Genomic DNA, 20,458 nt, shown 5'->3' with positions numbered 1-20,458 from the left:
CTTAAATGTCTTTTGTTTTGCTAATTTTGTGACATTCATTTTTATCTTTTATTTGAAAACAGATCACATTCCAATTTATTGCAACATTTTCCACTTTGGTGCCTTTAGTAGACTGCTCATCAGTACTTCAAGAAAGAAACGATCTGTCAGAGGTATGGATCCATTTATGGTCCTTTTACATGGGCCAATGTTGAGGGCAATTAACCATTCGTTCCTGATAATTGCCTGGTTGTCAGATGGTGAGAGCTGCATTTACATTCAGCAATGATCTCCTGAATGGGGATGAGTAATTGCTCGTCTTTTTGGGCAGCAGATCCCTGTTTTTTTACAGGAAGATGTGCTGCACAGAAAGAATGATTTCACTGTACAATCACCCAATGAACGAGGTCAATTATCGGGAGCGAGAGTTTCTACATACAGTCATACCCTGATAATTGGATCGCTGCTGGGGGTCACATAGCATCATAAATCAATATAATGCTATGCGACCCCATCAGTGCTGGGAGGTCAGGCCGGGAGCTGCGCTGTGGTGAGAAACACTCTTCTGCAAGGGGCCTTATGGTCCTCTTACTTGAGCCAATAATAAGCCAACTATCGATCAGCGATTGTTTTAAAGTGCCTTTCACCAGGCCCAATGCAAAGTGAATGGGAGACAAATGATCATTTTCAGGCTGATGTGCTGCCAAGAAACCTGCGTTTTAGCGCCATATGAAAGATATGATCACCTGACAAACAATTGTCCATTTCCAATAATCTACCCTTGTGAATGGGTCCAAACTTCTTTACTGTAAATCTGTCACCAAATCCATGTACGTATCTAGGTTTATCTAATAATCATACGTCCCTGTATTAGAAACGCAACATTTCAGTTGAATTCCATTCAGCCATTTCTCAGGTCTACTATTATACTACTACTTACGGTATATGTTTCAGATAAAGCTAAAGATAGCCATACACATGAAATCATCGTTCAGCCAATAGAAATTTCTCCAAACTGCCCCATAAGTGTCCACAATCAGAAGCCGATCATGGCCTGAAGGAGGGCAGTCCGAGAGCCTTCCCCCATGGGAATTAGACCTTTTGGGTTTAAATGACTTTATTGATAAATAATATGACTGCCCTCACACTCCTATAGGCTTTAAATGCTGAATTCTACAACTTTTGTGTTATTTCTCCAGGTGGAGAGGGAGCTGTGCTCGGCCAGTGCAGAGTTTGAAGACTTTGTGCTCCAGTTCATGGACAGGTGAAAGGATATTTTTGCGTCATTTAAAATTAAGGTTGCTTTCACGCTGCGCTTTGCCATATGTGTTGGGAAAGGTGCGGGTGCCTACGCCAAATGTGTTCTTAGACCCCATTCACCCAACAGAGATCTAAAGAGTTTGCTTTTAGCCCCTGTCAGGCTTATATACAATGTATGACATGGCACAGTTTGTTTTAGAAATGCTGAAAAGGCAGTGTAAATGGACCTTAGCCTACTTTCACACTTGCGTTGTTGCTTTCTGGTATTGAAATCCGACAGAGGATCTCAATACTGGAAAAAAATGAAAGTTTCTGTGTAGTCCTCATGGATTCTGAATGGAAAGAGATCTGTTCAGGACGTCTTGCGTTCCGGCAGCAAAAAACTGATCCGGCACTGAAATCAATGTAGGTCAACGGCTGCGGATCCGTTTTTTAGGGACCTAAAAAAAATATGTATTGAATGATGGATCTGTTTTTCTTTTTCCGTTTTGATTTCACACAATCGCATCCTAACGGAAGGGATGCACCCTGATGTGCAAAATCAAAATGGATCCGTTTAATTCCGGTATTGAGATCCTCTGCCGGATCTCAATACCAGAATTAACAATGCAAGTGTGAAAGTAGCTTAACTTGTCAAGCTTGCCGCCACTGATACCTGAAAGCAGAAATATTGTTTATTTGCTATCTGCAGGTATATATTTTGCAACTCTTATTTATAGAAGTTCTTATCCAAAGTTATTTTAATATTTTCTTTCAACTTTAAAAATTTACAGTAAAATCCCAATAAATCTTGCAGATTTAGGACCATCAGCATGACGGATTAGCAGAAGTACACATCTGAAACCCCCCTTTTTAATACTTTTGGTTTTGAAATCTTAGATCTATTAGATGACAGCACTATTGATTAGCAAGCACCATAGAACATTACATTTAAAGTTAATGGATGTTAATGTATTTTATGACATGCACATTTCTATAATACAAATACATCTTTTTGTGTTTGTATCAGGTGTTTTGCTCTGATTGAAAGCAGTGTTCTGGAACAAACCCGAGAAGAGACCGAGACTGAGAAGATGACCCATGTTGAGAGTTTGGTGGAACTGGGCCTGTCATCAACCTTCAGTACAATCCTCACTCAGTGTTCCAAAGAGATTTTTAAGGTGGAAAATGACTCTTTCTCTGTGATTTTAGCTAATTTCAGTGTCGTAGAAGTAGGGTACCCATATATAAGGCCTAGCTGTTGACTGAACCATTCTTCGGCTGAGAGCTGTGTAGACATCTAAGGGCCTGTCCACATGGAGTTCATTGCACAGGTTCCACCACAAAAAGCCACCGGGTGGCCGCACGGAAATCTCCTTCCATTGTTTTCAGTGGGAGAATGTGCTGCCATTCCTGTGGCTGTGGTCCATGCTCCTACCCATTGAAAAGAATAGAAAGGGTCGTCCATGTGGCCGCCTGGTAGTTTTTTGGCACATAATGCACACAAAATTCAGTCCACAATAAAAACGGACAAAGCCGTCAGTAGCTGCTGGGTGAACTCTCATTTGGCCGACAGCCATCTCCCCCAGCTAACCTATACAGATGCATGCTCTGTTCAGCCTATAATAGGTTCTGTCCGCTTTCCGGCATAAGTTCCGTTTTTTGGCCAGCCTAAAAGCCAGCTGGCTGAATGCTGTCATTTTGTTGGAAAACGGCTGGATCCCATTATAGTCAATGGGATCCGGCAGTGAACACCAGTATTCAGCGAGGCCGGATGCAGGGAACTCCATCAGACTGTTCTCTGCCAGAACAGCCTGCTGGATCTGTTAAATGCAATTGTGCGCCTACCCTTAGCCGTCAGTTTTGTAGTGCCAGTTGTTGCTTTATATTAAGCTCTGTACCGATTGGCGTATGATTATGTTCTATCAGATTTCCATTGCCATTGATGAGAGGAATGGGCATAGTGTACTGGACAATGAAAATAAAGCCTGAATGGCTATTTTAGCTGTATATGGCCATTAATACTTAATGGTCTACTTTATTACAGGTTGCCCTGGAGAAAGTTTTTAACTTTGCTGTGTCCAATATATTTGAGACGAGAGTTTCTGGCAGGATGGTGGCAGATCTCTGCCGTGCTGCAGTCAAGGTATTTATACAGACTGGGTCTTTCTGTGTGTGTATATATAGTCTTCATTAAAAATCTAGGGGGTGCACAACCTTTTCTGGTTGGGGGCCACATAGATTGAAGAAATCCCAGGGGCCGAAAATAAAAGTTAAAGGGGCATTACCAACTGAAATACTGTATTTATGGCATATTGTACCTACTGTATATACCATACATGTCTGGTTACACCTCACCATCTAATGGGAGAATACATGAAGAATCCATGTGAGCAGCCTCAAGACTTACACATACATGTCTGTCACCAGACATGGGGACCACACAGAATGATATCAAGGGCTGCATGTGGCCCCCGGGCTGCAGGTTGAGGTTGTGCTCTCCAGCTTTAGAGTCTGTGCCACTCCTGTACATAGCTGGCAGTGCTGCTGCTTCTAACGCTGGGTTCACACCTGAGCGTACTTGTATGCACGATTTTATCGGGCGTTTACACTCGCGGCTCCAGAAACAAGCAAACGCCCATTGTCGCACATTCCCTGAAGTCTATGTGCAGGAACGCGCGACAATACGCCTCAAAGAAGCTCCTGTACTTCTTGGGGCGTCTGGCGTTTTACACCGCGATTGTACGCGCTGTTAAAGGCTCAGGTGAGAACCCAGCCTAAGTCAGGAGAGCTGGGTTTCTTATTCTGTTGTAGTCCAGCATGTCTAATTAATAGCTCCGCACAAAATAGCCCACAGACAAACTGTAATGGAGCCTGCCAGGCATTGGCCTTCATTTAGTAGGCAGCAGGCCTTGATTTCGCCCACTTTGACCGGTTTGGCTGTGTGTGGAATGTTTTAGACACAGATAGTCAAGAAATCCTCTCCTAGTCCGTGTTTATTAATTGTGCCTTTTGTTACCTTCATCATTGCAGTGTTGTCCTGTGGATTCTCTGAAGCTCTTTCTGCCTCATTGCTGCAGTGTTATAACTCAGCTCACTAGCAGTAAGTTGAAAAGCTCTTTATTAGCTGTTATGTCTTGTTTTGGGCAGTGCTGCAGTTTGAAGAAGGCTGCTATTATAAATGCGGTATAAAACCTCAGACTCCTTATGGCACTATTGGATGGGTATGATCACATGGGTATTGCGTTATCAAATGTTCCTCTATGATTTATATACTGCGCACTGGGGGCGTTGAGGTTACACCTAGAGGCTCTGCTCTCTCTGCGACTAAAGGTCCCTCTGCGTGTTGCCATTTCCAGGCGTGACCACGTTTACACTGCCTGGCCCGATCAAAGTGCAGAGAGAGCAGAGCATCTAGGTGTAACGGCAACGCCCCCGTTGCTCCTAGAGGCTCATTTGCATATATTATACGTTCATTTTTCTCAGCCATGCGGGCACATATGAACATGGGACCAACACAGATGCCTTCAGCTACCAAGCGCACATGCCATTTTCATAGGTACAGATCTGCTTACAGATGCCCATTAAGCAATGCCCTCTAGCCTGACTAGGCACAGATAAAGTCTCTAAACCTAGATGTACCGAATTGCCCCACATTTTGGAACAGGTTTCTGCCACAATTTAGGTGCCCTCACATTATTAAATGTGGGCCAGTAACCTTGTATGCGAGGTGTTAGGAAACCAAGTTCTTGCTGTTTATTCTAAGGAACTAAAGCCAATGACAGACCTGTGGCGTCTCCTGATTCACCTCCATCTTCTGTCGAGCCATCGTATGAGCAAACTATGTACAGAAGCAACCCCCGCATTTGGGAATGCCATTTTTTCCCCTGTAGAGTGACATATCTGCATTCTCCACCTCAGTAGTTTGACATCACTATGTGCTTTATCTTTTTGTACTTCATTATACTGTGTTTATTATCTCTGTACTGTAACGTCTATGTAGCCTTGTGACGTCACTGTGGCATCACTGTTATCTCTGTTCTGTGACATCACTGACCGTATTCTCATACTATGACATCGCTGTACGCATTAACCCTTTCCTATGTCTTCAGTGTTTATTTTCCATGTACTTTGACATCATTGTGTTTGTTGCTCATCATTTGTGACATCACATAGTGCTTTCATCCCCGCTTACATCACTGTGTATATTATCCCTGCAGTGTGACATCACTGGTACTATTATTCCTGTGCTGTTACTTCCCTTGGTCATTGCCCTTTTGCTGTGGCAAAACTGTCTTTATGATGCCAGTGCAGAGATACCAGTGTTTAATGGGGCAGACTTACTAATGTTGTCCAACACTTCGACAGTGCAAACTGGCAGTCTAAAGATGTGCCTAATTGTTCACAGTGGCTGATGCTGGATGATAAAGCTGGGTCACCTTTAGCCTGCCCAGTCGGTACTGACCCCCCCTTGATAGCGCCGTCCCACACCGCTTGGTTGGACAATATGGCCACATGGAATGGCCACGTCACCTCAAAGAATAAACATGCCCTGATCAGTATTTTTATACCTATTTTGGCCCATTTTTAAGCACATGGGAGACTAAACATGACCCAGTCAGTTCTGTATACTTATTTTTGGCTCGCCCTGTACGAGATGCAGAGTTTGCTGCTTCATCTGGGACCTGGTCACTTAGGTGGTCGAACACTTCCCCTGAGATAGGAGACAAGTTTTATTATTTGTATGTTACTCACACCCTAATAGGGCGTGAGGGGCCCTATTAGGGTGCCTTCACACGGGGCAGATTTTGTGGCAGAAAATTCTGCCACTAAACATCAGTTCCATTTGAGTGGAGCAGCAAGCACACAGATTTCTGCAAGGCTCAGTAAAGGGTTTCTGTCACCACAATTATCCCTGACATTATACAAGTGCAAATATCAGCTGAATCTAGCTGTGCTATTTTATTTTTTTATGTATGCCCCCGTTTTCGCGCAATTATAAGCCTCTAGGAGCAGGGGGGGTGCGTTGCTCCTAGAAGCTCCGTTCTCCCACCACATTCCACGCCTTTCTACTGTTGATTGACAAGGCCCCGGCCAGCGTTTGTCTCCTCCTGCCAGCCCTGTGTGCCGGGGAAATATCGCGCCTGCGCCGCCCTGTTCAGTATTCGGTGCAGGCTCAGTGAGGGAAGGGCGCTCGCCGGCCTCCTCAATGCGCCGAATAAGTCACAGTGCTCCCGCAAGAGAAGACAGCCGGCATTGCAAAGGAGTAGAGTGCTAAATATAATTTGATTCGTTGTTGCTATTGTGTTCATAAATTAAATTATTAGCACTGCTTTTTTTATATAAAATATTGTTTCATTTAATGCCCCCTTTGATCATTGGTGGTATCAGTGGGAATAAAGCACCGTCCAATTAGGAAAATGCTCACCACATAGGAGGATCCAGTAGCAGGTTGTCAGATCTCCACATATTTACATGCGTAAATATTCAGCACGGCCCCTGAGGAACTCCATGGGAGAAAAATTAAAAAGGAAATCTTTTTTTTTTTGCCCTTTTTTAAAGGGGTTGTCCAGCCTAGGACAGCCCCAATGCACCTAACTTGTACCCCATTTGGGGGGGGGGAGCCCAGTCCACGATCCCCTGAGCCTCTGCCCTGTTCTTTACTGCTTCCCGTCCCTGCAGGAACTAGAAGTTAAATGACCGCTGCAGCCACTTTATAGGCTCCCAATTCAGAGCTGCTTGAAGCGGAAAAGGGACCAAGCCACGTCCTGGTCCTTTGGGGACCGGAAGTGGCAGAGAACGGGGCAGGGACACCGTGGACAGGTGTTTGTGTGGGTTATGGAGTATAGGTTACAAGCAATAGGGGTTGTCGCCTCCTAAGCCAGGCCTCTCTTTTAACATGTGCATAGATCTACCTGCTCTTTTCAGTGTTTCAAACTTGTGTGCTACTTATGCTTAGATGATGATGTCCTCCATGAGGAAGAATTGGACAAAGAGCTGCTCTGGAACCTACAGCTCCTATCAGAGGTAATTTAAAGCTTTTCAGAAATGTGCTGGACAGTACATGTTACATACAGATCTTTTTTAGTTGTGTTGGTGTTCTGTACAATGCACATCCTTGAGGACCTAGCAGATTTGCATTGGCTTACATTGCTGGTTCTAATCGCATTGTCTTTGTTCCTTTTTGGTAGATAACCAGAGTGGATGGGGCAAAATTTCTTCCCTACAAAGATCAGCTTGTAAAGATTCTCCAGCAGACCTTACACTTCACTTGTAAACAGGGTTATACTTTGTCATGTAACCTGCTGCATCACCTCTTGAGATCCAGCACTCTCATCTACCCCACGGAGTACTGCAGCATACCTGGTGGATTTACTAAGCCACTTTCTGAATACTTTCCCATTAAGGTAATAATATGCCAATAAAAAATTATATAGGTCACACAGGCATGGAATATGCCCTTGCCAATAAGGATAGGAAGGCGGTGGAGGGAGGGGTTTGTAGTAACTTTTCTTACCGTTTTTATGTACAGTATTTGAGCTGTTTGTATTTTTACTATTCCCTTGTATTCTATAAATTGTGTAATTAAAAATAAAATTAAAAAAGGCAGACATCTGCAAGTTATGACAGAAGCACATTATCACAGCTTTTTAAAAGGACCATGCTAAACTGCTCACAGCACTAGGTCGGGGGTGAGGAGAGAAGGACAAACATACCTTTTGCAGAGCTTTTCTCATCAGAAGTAATGTGAATATGATCTTTTCTTCTGCTCGGTTCTAATCCTGCAAGTTCCCTTCATTGTAAAGTGCTCTCTGCATTGAACCTGCTACACAACTCCTCCCCTCTGCCCTGAGTGATGGCTGTAGCATCCAACCAGGAGGCCACTATAGCTGTCACTCAGAGCAAAGGGCAGGGGCTGTGAAGCAGCTCATTGCAGAGGGCACTTCTCAGTGAAGCTCCGCCTCCTGGGCACTTGCAGGACAGAGCACTGCGCAGACTCCCACTGATGTCAGTGTACTATAACTGAAGGTACAGTATTTGCTGCCACTGCTACAACCTTTCCATTATTAGAAATAATGCCTTATGTAATGTGGCTTATATTTGTCTTACAAGGACTGGGGCAAGGCTGGAGACCTGTGGAATCTCAAAATCAAGTGGCATGTGCCATCAGCAGAGGAGATTGAGTTTGCTTACTACCTGTTGGACAAATTTTTACGCCCAGAATTGGAAAAACTAGATGCCTATGGCAGCGGAGAGCTTGAAATGTCAAGGTATAGTAATAATATGCCTTGTCGGTTATCAGTCATTAGACTCTTATACAGTCCTGATTTAAAAGTTTTAAGACCACTTGAAAAATGGCAAAAAAATCATATTTAGCATGGCTGGATCTTAACAAGGTTCCAAGTAGAGCTTCAACATGCAACAAGAAGAAATGGGAGTGAGACAAAAAAAAATTAAGCATTCAATTTAATGAAAACAACAAATAAACTAAAACAGGCTGTTTTTCAGCTGATCAAAAGTTTAGGACCACACCTCCCAAAAAAAACTAAACCCCCCTCCCAAACAGAAATCCAACTTCCAAACATGAACTCAGTAATGAGTAGCTCCGCCGTTATTGTTTTATCACTTCCAAAATTCGTTTAGGCATGTTTGATGCAAGCGTTTCCATGAGGTGAGAGGGAACATTTCTCCAAGTGGTGAAGACGGCCGCACGAAGGCCATCTACTGTCTGGAACTGTTGTCCATTTTTGTAAACTTCCCTTGCCATCCATCCCCAAAGGTTCTCAACTGGATTTAGATCAGGGGAACACGCAGAATGGGCCAAAAGAGTGATGTTATTCTCCTGGAAGAAGTCCCTTGTCCTGCGGGCATTGTGTACTGTAGCGTTGTCCTGTTGAAAAACCCAGTCGTTACCACACAGACGAGGGCCCTCAGTCATGAGGAATGCTCTCTGCAACATCTGGACATAGCCAGCGGCCGTTTGACGCCCCTGCAGTTCCTGAAGCTCCATTGTTCCACTGAAGGAAAAAGCACCCCAGACCATTATGGCGCCCCCTCCACTGTGGCGCGTAGAAAACATCTCAGGTGGGATCTGCTTGTCATGCCACTAACGTTGAAAACCATCAGGACCATCCAAGGTTAAATTTTTTCTCATCAGAGAATAAAACTTTCTTCCACCTTTTGAATGTCCCATGTTTGGTGGTGCTCTCTTGTAAAAGCCAAACGAGCAGTTCTGTGGCGTTCAAGGAGACGAGGTCTTTGAAGACGTTTTTTGTTTTTGAATCCTTTCAGTCTCAGATGTCGTCTGATGGTTATGGTACTGCAGTCAGCACCAGTAAGGGCCTTAATTTGGATTGAGGATCGTCCAGTGTCTTGATGGACAGCCAATTGGATCCTGCGGCTCAGTGCTGATGACATTTTTGGGGGTCTTCCACTTGACTTTTTTGTTCCATAACCCTCTGGATCATTTTAAGAAATTCCAGATGTCTTACTGTGTCCCACCTCAGCAGCGATGGCGCGCTGTGAGAGACCCTGCTTATGCAGTTCAACAACCCGACCACGTTCAAAAAGGGAGATTACATGTGACTACCTGACAGAAAATGACAACGAATCCACATCTTTCTACAGATTTGGCCTTTTAATGGCATGTGGCCCTAAAATTTGGATCAGCTGAAAAACAGTCTGTTTCAGTTTAATCGTTATTTTCAATTAATTGAATGCTCAAAAAATGTTCTGTCTCACTCCGATTTCTTTTTGTTGCATGTTGAAGTTCTACTTGGAACCTTGTTAAGATCCAACAATGTAAAATATGATTTTTTGCCATTTTTCAAGTGGTCTTAAACTTTTGTTCAGGACTGTTTGTCCCCATAGATACACACATGTGTAATAATCTGTGTCCGACTTGACCTTTTGTTTGTGTGGTCATTAATAAAGGTCATATAAGGCTACTTTCACACTTGCATTTTTGCCTGATCCGGCAGGGCTCAGCAAAAACACTTCTGTTACTGATAATACAACAGTCTGCATCCGGTTGTATTACCTGTATAATAGCAACAACAGATCCAGCACTACAACTATTGAAACTCAATGGGGGACAGATCAGTTTTCTATTGTGTCCGAGAAAACGGATCCGTCCGTCATGCTGAATCAGTTTTGCTCCGCATCCCATGACGGAAGAAAACCCCCGCTTGCTGCGGTTTGCTCTCCGGTATGGGAATGCAACTGAACGGAATGCATTCTGGTGCACTCCGTTCTGGTCAGTTACGTTTTGTCCCCATTGACAGTGAATGGGCACTAAACTGAAGCTGTTTTTGTCCAGTATTGAGACCCTATGACTGGTCTCAATACTGGAAAATAGAAACGCTAGTGTGAAAGTAGCCTAAGTCATACTAATTTGTTAATTTTGTATTTCTTGTAAGGGATGATGTGCAGCAGTGTCTCACCATTGTACACAACTGTCTTACCGGCTCAGGGAGCCTTCTTCCTCCTCTGAAAGGGGAGAGAGTATCTCATCTGTAAGTATCTGCCGTGTATTCTGCTGAATATTTCTTATTTGCTGGTTTTACTTTTCCTGTGTTTGTCTGACCACAGTCATGAGATTATTGACACAATAAGCACTAAGTATTAACTTGTAATTTTAAAGGGGTTTTCTAGGAGTATATCGATGGTTTTTCATCAGGACAGGTGATCAGTACCTTATCATTGGCGGTCCAACACCTGCTCTCCGCAACCGATCAGCTATTTGAAGAGGGCACAGCTCTTCCGTGATCTCCTCAAGACCTACAAAGCACAGCACCTCTTCACCTTACTAAGCATAGCAGCTGTGCTCAGTATTGCAGCTCAGACCCATTCACTTGAATGGGACTGAGCTGCAAATAGGCCATGTGACAGATGAATATGACATCACTGGCCTAGGGCGCCAGGAATCAGACCGCCGCCCATCAGATATTGATGACCTATCCTGAGGATAGGCCGTCAGTAACAAAATCCTGGAAAATCCCTTTAAATGGTTGGTTTGAACAGCTGATGATATTTTTACACCTTAATGGGGGTTGTCTTATGGCAGAGGCAGCCATTATAGAGTGTACATGAATGTGGGACATACTGCTAGCTGATTGTGTCTGGAGATACTGCCATCGACTGATAATTTCTCCTGTAGTTGAACTGTAGTATTACATGGAGGCCATTCAGGTATTGTTACCTACTGTGTGCTCCTCTGTGAGGTCCATATATCCTGTAAGGTGGTGGTCTGATTGTGTTTGCCTTTGTATAGTCAGAAATGTTTTGGGGGCACTCTTAAAAAAAAAATAAAAAATCCAGACTGCCAACTTCAATCTTATGGTTGATGTAGGCAAAACCTACTTGCCCACAGACTAGTTTATAGTTGGAAGCACACAGCAGTTTTGTACGTATGAAACTGGCTGGCCTGCTGTATGTGCACATGGCAGCTGAAGACATCTGTGTTGGTCCCATGTCCATATGTGCCTACATTAGGGAGAAAAGAAGTTTTAATATTTGCAAATGAGCCTCTAGGAGCAATGGGGATGTTGTCATTGCACCTAGAGGCTCAGTGCTCTCTGCAACTGTTACACCCTCTGCACTTTGACTTTGGGAGATGTCAGGCGTGATGACGTTTTCACTGTCTGACCTGACCTCTAGGTGTAACGGCAACGCCCCCGGTGATGCTAGAAGCTTTTTTTGTGTATATTAAAAATGTATTTTTCTCAGCAGTGCGGCCACATATGAATATGGGACCAACACCGATGCCTTCAGCAGCCAAGTGCACATGTAACAGATCAGCCAGTGTCATAGGTAGAAATCTGCTGACACAAAAAAAAGACCACATGACTAATATAGCTCTGCTATTTCAGTATATGTGCATTAGTTTCATGTTAATGAATGAACATACACCACATTCTTGCCATTAAAAGGGGTTGTGCAGTGGCTTAATATTGATGCTCGGGATAGGTCATCAGTATCAGATCAGTGGGGGTCCAACTCGCGCGAGCTTTGCTTCCTCTTTAAAGTTACATGCATGTTATCTTGTTTGTAGAGCCGGTGCAGTGTAATTACAACTGCGCCATGCCAGTCAAGTGAATTGAATGAGTGTCTTTAATTACACTGCACCACTGCTGCAAAGGAGACGATATGTAGGTAGTTTTGAAGAGGAAGCAGCACTCGCACGAACACTGCTACCCTTTCAAACTGCTGATCAACAGGGGGTTCTTGGGGTCTGACCCCCTCCCATCTGGTATTGATGACCTGTCCTGAAGATAGATCATCTGTATTAAGCCGCCACGCAACCCCTTCAACTCCCGTTTCCATCTTTATTTTTACCTCCACACGTTCCAATAGCCATTCTTATAACCATATGAGGGCTTATTTTTTGCAGAATAAGTTGTAATTTTTAATGGCACCATTTAAAGGGCTTCTGTCACCCCATTTTTTTTTTTGGGGTGGGGGGGGGCGCTAGTTAAATTCCTTATACTGCGATATATGAAAATATAATGCTCTTACTTACTTTCCTTCAGCAGTTTCTTCTAAAAACGAACTTTTATCATATGTAAATGAGGTCTCTACCAGCAAGTAGGGAGTCTACTTGCTGGTAGCCGCCGCAAAAAAAAGCCCCCTCCTCTTGTTGATTGACAGGGCCAGCAGCGATCTCCTCCTCCGGCTGGCCCTGTCAGCATTTCAAAAATCGCGCGCCTGTGTTCATTTGGCGCAGGCGCTCTGAGATGAGGAGGCTCGCCGAAAGAGAAGACGTCATCGGCGCAGGCGCACTGAGGGGGTGCTGAGGAGACGAGCCTCCTCATCTCAGAGCGCCTGCACCGAATGAACACAGGCGCGCGATTTTTGAAATGCTGACAGGGCCAGCCGGAGTGGTATGTGGACTTGTGCATACAACTTTTTGATCAGTGTTATTAAATTTTTTTGGGCCGATAAGGTGGCCAAAAAATAGTGAATTGCGTGTTTTTATTTTCTTTTTTTTTTTTCCATTAGTTTATACTGCTTTAATATTTTTATGTTTTATTTTAACTTGCTTTTTTTTTTTTTTTTTTTTTTTTTTTTTTACTTTTTTCACAATAACTTTTAGCACCCTTAGGGGACTATAACCTGGGATCTTTTGATCTCTTGTCCCATTCACCAAGAGATCTGTTAGTGTGAATGGGATTCTAATGTGCCTCCTGCTGAGCTGTGCCTGACAGGCTCGGGAAGCGTCAGCAGCTCCCAGGCTGTCACGGTAGCCGATCGGAGCTCTGCGATTTCACTGTGGTGGCTCTGATCGGAAGGCAGAGGGAGATGCATCCCTCTGTCTAACCTCACAAATGCCACGATCGCAGTTGAACGCGGCATCTGAGGGGTTAAATTGCGGGATTCAGTATTATACAGCTGGCACCTGCCATGTATGGAGCGAGCTCATTGCAGCAGCTCGCTCCATACAAGCTCTCAGCCGTTGTGACATATGGGTACATCACTGTGGCTGCAGGGGTTAAACATATAGTAACAAGATGTCCTCATTTGACAAATTCTATACATTGAGTACTGGTAAGGGAAAGGAAATAATAAAAAGTAATATAACTAACAACACAATGATGGAGGATGGACAACCTCTGACAGGATATATGTATGTGACATGGCCTCAGAGTAATGCTTTGGTGAAAGAGGTTTCATACAGTATTAGTATATCGCTATATCGTGCGTCTCCTCCGTACAGTGCGTCTGTGGACGCGCAGGTGCTTTTTCTGGTGGGACTCAAATTTGGTGGTGTGGAGGGATCCCTGCTATGGTAAGCAGACTGTGCCGTAATCTCCATTGTCTTCTCTGCTTGTCATCTGAGATGCTGAGCACACATACTGGTGGTCTCCTCTGACAGACCGGATATACCCAGCAGGTTCTGTGAATTCTACCTCTTTTTATATGATCACGAGGACGCCCTGCTTTGTGTGCTGCTTGGGGAGGGGGACAGCACTGTACCGGGCTAAAATCACCAAAATCACGTGCATTGCATTCTGTTTTACAGGGTAACAAGCTTGGTGTCTTTGAATGAGACAAATCTTTTTACCGGCATTGACCATGGTGAGTTCACTTCTGTAGGACTATGGGGATCATTTATTAAATGGTTAGTTGCGCCGCTATCTGCGACTTCACCCCACTCACGCTAGGTCTAAAACTGTGGCGTGGGAAGGGGACAGGCCGGCCCGTCTCATTCATCGTTTTCTACGTCTGTTTTAAGCGTAGAAAATGGTCTAAATGTAAGACAGATAGGAAGCTCCCTTACATTTAGAACTGGCGCTGGATGCGCTTAAGTTATGGAGGGGCCGGCGCCTCTTCATAACTTCGGCAGACCTTCCGCCAGCCATGGGTCCTTACATTTCATGCTCCAATGCACTCCCTTGCCCTTGCAGGGCTCTTTTGTTTACAATAACCCACTGCCGGACGGAGGATTTATACAGAGGGACACATGAGAGTGAATGACACATGCCATTATATGTAAAGATTATATTTTAAAGTGTTTATGCTGCTATTCTTTAGAGGACCTATCTGTACATTTTATCGATTTCTTATCTACCTATTTCCTAGTTTTATCCAATTTAGAATAAATAGTTTTATTTGCTGTCCATTAGTGGTCAGATATAGTGCCCCCCACTGTCTATCTAAAACTCTCACTCCTTCCATTACAGTACTGGGGTTACCGCAGGGTGTGTACCTGGTCATTTTCTGTGATTTTGGTTGAGCCACTTACCAGTACAGTATATATTTTCATAATTTCATATTTAACTGACTGCGCTAAATCAGTTTAATGGAGCATTCACTAGACCTTCTTTTCAGTTCACGTCCAGTCCGCATTTTTTGTGCATCACACACGGACCCATTTATTTTTTATGGGGCCACAAAAAGTGCGGACAAGTAACAGATGTCATCCATGCATGTCCAAGTTGTAAATTATAGAACATGGCCTATTATTGTCTGTTTTGCAGACAGGAATAGGGATTTTTTTCATTGGGGCCCCCGAAAATTGTGGGATGCCTACTGACCGCATCTGTATTTTACGTATCAATGATTTGCGGCCCTCAAAACGGATACGTCCTGTGAATGAACCCTTAGGCCTCTTTCACACTTGCGTTGTCCGAATCCGGCGTGTACTCCACTTGCCGGAATTACACGCTGGATCTGGAAAAACGCAAGTGAACTGAAAACATTTGAAGACGGATCCGTCTTCAAAATGCGTTCAGTGTTACTATGGCACCCAGAACGCTATTAAAGTCCTGGTTGCCATAGTAGGAGCGGGGAGCGGTATACTTACAGTCCGTGCAGCTCCCGGGGCGCTCCAGAATGACGTCAGAGCGCGCGCCATGCGATCACGTCATCCATGCGCGTGGGGCGCCCTGACTTCACTCTGAAGCGCCCCGGGAGCCGCACGGACGGTAAGTATGCTGCTCCCCACTACACTTTACCATGGCTGCCAGGACTTTAGCGTCCCGGCAGCCATGGTAACCATTCAGAAAAAGCTAAACGTCGGATCCGGCAATGCGCCGAAACGACGTTTAGCTTAAGGCCGGATCCGGATAAATGCCTTTCAATGGACATTCATTCCGGATCCGGCCTTGCGGCAAGTGTTCAGGATTTTTGGCTGGAGCAAAAAGCGCAGCATGTTGCGGTATTTTCTCCGGCCAAAAAACGTTCCGGTCCGGAACTGAAGACATCCTGATGCATCCTGAACGGATTTCTCTCCATTCAGAATGCATTAGGATAAAACTGAGGATTCTTCCGGCATAGAGCCCCGACGACGGAACTCTATGCCGGAAGAAAAGAACGCAGATGTGAAAGAGCCCTTACCATATACTTTTTTGGAGGTTGGAAATCGCCTATAGAGTTACGTGCCTGCAGCCACCACTAGGGCATGCTTACTGCATGCTGTTTTACCATCAAGTTCAATGTAGAAATCTGTAGTAGTCACTCAGAATATGGTAGCAGATTTGTAGCTTTAGTGCTATAAAAGTATGTAAGTTTGTGATAAATCTAATCAACAGAGAATTTTGGATCAATTTAGATTAATAAGCACAAAAAAGATGGATATTCACTTTAGACCTCTTTCAGACAAGCATGTCATGTGTGGAGTATGATTTCCCGTTATGGACACTGTTCGTTTTGCAGGAGCACACGAGATTATATTTGTGTATAATGCTGTGTGTCTCTGCATGACCTTGCTCCTACAGAATTATTCTGGCAGCATTATGTCAGTATATTTTAGTAGATGCAAGGTCATGCAGAGACACACAGCATTATAATGGTGTGTGCTCCTGCCAAACGAGCAGTGTCCATAATGGGAGTGTGATTTCCGCACAGGACACACTTACCTGAAATTAGCCTTAAGGTAGCCAAATCTTCAATACCCTCAGAATCTTTAATTTTTTTTTTATAGATTATTCTAGGGAAAACTACAGAGAATCCATTGCAAAAACACTCAGGAAACTCTTGCGTAAGTATTTCTAACTGGAAATGGATGCCTTTAAAGGGGTTGTCCCAAGATTTTAAATTTAGAGACAGAGAAGAAAAAAGCAATTATTCTCACTAGTTTAATGGACATTTGGGTTTATTGAAAGTTTCATTAATTTAAAAAAAGGTTGTCTAAAGAGTTACATATTGGGAGATTAGTGTCTGATCAGTGATGGTACAATTGATGGGACCCCCATCGTTCTAGAGAACAAGGGTCCTGTGCCTTCCCATATGAGTGAAGCCCCGGTCGAGCGTTCACGATACCACTCCATTCCTCTCTATGGGACTGCTGAAGAGAAGCAGAGTAAAGCGACCAGTTGTCTCCAGCATTCCCATACAGATGAATGGAGTGGACCGCAGCTCCATCTGTTTATATGTGTGGGGGCGCACAGAACCCCTCACTGGTCAGACACGTCTGCTGCTCCTCCATTCAACTCTGTGGGACTTGTCTTCTCCTCAGTGATGTGGTAATTGGTTGGAGTCCAAATGCTGGTCTGGTACCCCTTCAAATCACAAGAATGGGAGTTCTGGGTCTCCCCTCCCCGTATGAGTGTAGGAACAGTCGAGTGTGCATGATGCTACACCATTGACCTCTACTGGATTGCCAGAAGTAGCTGAACGCTGTTCTCGGCTTCTCTTTTTCAGTCTCGTAGAGATAGTTAAAGTGGTAGTGCACATCTCCAACCACCACTTTATTCATGTGGTGGGGAGAAGACTTTTTGGTAAGGGGATGTTTACATTTTTGGACAACCCATTCAAGTTACTGAAAACTTGAACTTAAAGGGGTATTCCGGTTATAGAAAGTTATTCCCTATCCACATATATAACCTGAATATTCCTTTATCTTCTCTCTGACTGATATAGCGGAGTGCTCCACTCAGCACCCCCTTAGAATTGAATGGAGCCGTGGTCACGTATACGCATTCACTCAGGAGACTTGAGAGCCCCCTTTCTGGAGATTGGTGGGGACAGGCATGGGATTCAGCCAGTTCCCTCAGGTTCTCCAGATCCAGTTGTTAAAATTACAGCGGCAGCTGGAGATGAGCTCTTCCTTTCTTTAGTTTAGCTCCTTAGGCTTTTTAAAAGTTGGGAGGTGTGTGTAGTGTATATATGGTGTATTTATGTGTGTTGCATATATATGTTTTATGTATATGTGAACATGTGTCGTGACGCCGCGTGTCCGCTGTTGAGTAGGGAACCTGTTAAAAATTTGAATCCCACCCCTGAGTAGGGGTCCCAAAGATCAGACCCCTAGCAATCTTGCATTTATCACCTTTCCTGTCGATAGGTGATAAATGTTGTTCATGGGCCAGCCCCCTTAACCACAATGTTGTATGTTCTTTCTTACAGACTACATCCTTGACAACTCAGAAGACGATACCAAGTCCTTATTTCTGATAATAAAGGTACACTGCATTTTATTGGTTTGGACTCCTATTGACCTCGCACAGTGGATCGCTTAAATTTACCTGTATTATTGTCGTCTGCTTCGTGTATTCAGTCAGCCTTGTCTCTTTCAGATCATCACTGACCTCCTGCAGTTCCGGGGATCCCACAAACACGATTTTGACTCAAGATGGAAGAGTTTTACTCTGGTCAAAAAGTCGATGGAAAACCGGGTCAGTTTTGCACATTAGCATGGTACTATAGGCATCCGAGTGCTCTATGTCATAGTGATGATACACCGTTATCTGCTGCTTGTGACGTACTGCAGGCAACCACGCAAGTCACTGAGGGTCATTCACAATGCCCCTCTACACCAGAAACTGAAGTTTAGTCCCAAGTCATGTTTCTCATCGTAAATTAGGCGCATCCCCTGGCGGCAGAGGGGATATCAAAGACCGGTCTTTGATAAATTACCCCCACTATCTTCTGTGTGTTCTTTACTTATACCTAAAGGGTATGTGCAACATGCTGCAATTAAAGTCGGAAACATTTTTTGGCAACTTTGCAAAAAGTCTTTAAAAGATTTCAAATATATAAACGATCCTATCCTTTAGCGTATACAGCTCCTGTGCAGACATGCACACTATAAACCAGGGATGGCCAACCTGCGGCTCTCCAGCTGTTGTAAAACTACAACCCCACCATGTCCTTCTGTAGGCTGATAGCTGTAGTCATGCTGGGAGTTGTAGTTTTGTAACAGCTGGAAAGCCGCAGATTTGCCATCCCTGCTATAAACACACTCGACGTAGCCAGTTTTGCGGTCGTACACACTTCCATCCGTCACCAATTTCTTACTTTGGGACTGTTCAAACCGTGGATTTTTGGATAAATCCACCGTGGTCGGGACTGACCCTTGGATTTCTGCTGCAGATTTGCAGTTTCACTTGCCATAGATCCAGCACCTGAATTCAGCACCATTCAATGAGGCTAATCCAGATGTGGCCACTTCATGTAATTTTAACAATAAAGATTTGAAACTCATGGCGGAAAAATCAGTCAGCATGTGAACTGCCATATAGATTTACCATTGAAAACAATGGGGTTAAAATGCATGTTAAAATTCTTTATCTAGCTTCAGTATGTTAAAGGGGTTGTCCCTTCAGAAAATGGCATTCATTATGTAGACGCAGCTAATACAAGGCACTTACTAATGTATTGTGATTGTCCATATTGCCTCCTTTGTTGGCTTGATTCATTTTTCCATCACATTATACACTGCTCGTTTCCATAGTTACGACCACCCTGCAATCCATCAGTGGTAGCCGTGCTTGCAGAATATAGGAAAAGAGAGGCCAGTAGTTTTTCCTGCAGTGTGTATGCACGACCATCGCTGCTGGATTACAGAGTGGTAAAAACCTCAAGAAACGAGCAGTGTCTAATGTGATGGAAAAATGAATGAAGCCAGCAAAGGAGGCAATATGGGCAATCACAATACATTAGTAAGTGCCTTGTATTAACTTTTTCTACATGTTAAATGCCATTTGCTGAAGTGAGACAACCCCTTTAAAGGTAACCTGTCACCGGAATTTTGTGTATAGAGCTGAGGACATGGGTTGCTAGATTGCCGCTAGCACATCCGCAATACCCAGTCCCCATAGCTCTGTGTGCTTTTATTGTGTAAAAAAAACTGATTTGATACATATGCAAATTACCATAAAAGAGTCATATCTTACTTGTGTGACCAGAGAAGAGTCATATTTTCAAGCTCTGACTCATCTCAGGTTAATTTGCATATGTATCAAATTTGTTTTTATACACAATAAAAGCACACAGAGCTATGGGGACTGGGTATTGTGGATGTGCTAGCGGCCATCTAGCAACCCATGTCCTCAGCTCTATACCCAAAATCCCGGTGACAGGTTCCCTTTAAGTTGCATTGTCCAGTAGTCTCTTACAGTCCTTGAACACAATTGTTTTTATTTTTTTGGTCTCTAAATAGGTAAAAATGTTATGCAGATCAATAACTTTTCATATCTGTAATTGTTGATGCTCAGCTTTTCCGATGCAGAGTTCTAAAGTGTAAATGGTAAGATGCAGTCACTATGAGAAGGGGCATTGTAGCTTACTGCATGATACCTGGGCATGAAGTCTGCTTCCATGCTCCCTCTAGTGGTGACTGCCAGCATTTTATCATTTCATTCTGTCAATGCTGGAGATATGGAGCTCTGTATCAGAAAACCAAAGCACTGACTGGTATAAAGATATAGACATTAACTGAAACATAATGTTGTCCCTAAAAAACAAACCAAAAAACCACAATGATAGAATGTAGATATTCACTTTTAGACATCCGAGT

At 43.8% G+C, this 20,458-nt stretch overlaps 1 protein-coding gene across 2 annotated transcripts in view; it reads left to right on the top strand.

Annotated features, from left to right (window-relative positions):
• The window catches only part of PSME4 (proteasome activator subunit 4), a 151,297-nt gene that overhangs the window by 77,388 nt on the left and 53,451 nt on the right, over window positions 1-20,458 (top strand). For both annotated transcript variants that reach the window (XM_044289678.1, XM_044289677.1), the window contains 13 exons: window positions 63-152; window positions 1,179-1,243; window positions 2,249-2,399; window positions 3,266-3,364; window positions 4,252-4,321; window positions 7,178-7,245; window positions 7,410-7,625; window positions 8,332-8,489; window positions 10,638-10,733; window positions 14,240-14,295; window positions 16,643-16,699; window positions 18,067-18,122; window positions 18,237-18,335. In XM_044289678.1, the coding sequence (XP_044145613.1) occupies window positions 63-152; window positions 1,179-1,243; window positions 2,249-2,399; window positions 3,266-3,364; window positions 4,252-4,321; window positions 7,178-7,245; window positions 7,410-7,625; window positions 8,332-8,489; window positions 10,638-10,733; window positions 14,240-14,295; window positions 16,643-16,699; window positions 18,067-18,122; window positions 18,237-18,335 (1,281 nt within the window). The remainder of the gene's footprint in view (window positions 1-62; window positions 153-1,178; window positions 1,244-2,248; window positions 2,400-3,265; window positions 3,365-4,251; window positions 4,322-7,177; window positions 7,246-7,409; window positions 7,626-8,331; window positions 8,490-10,637; window positions 10,734-14,239; window positions 14,296-16,642; window positions 16,700-18,066; window positions 18,123-18,236; window positions 18,336-20,458) is intronic.

This window comes from Bufo gargarizans, chromosome 4, assembly GCF_014858855.1.
Source record: "Bufo gargarizans isolate SCDJY-AF-19 chromosome 4, ASM1485885v1, whole genome shotgun sequence".
Classification (NCBI taxonomy): Eukaryota; Metazoa; Chordata; class Amphibia; order Anura; family Bufonidae; genus Bufo; species Bufo gargarizans.
The sequence above is the reverse complement of the archived record's forward strand: the minus strand, read 5'-3'. Positions and strand labels throughout refer to the sequence as shown.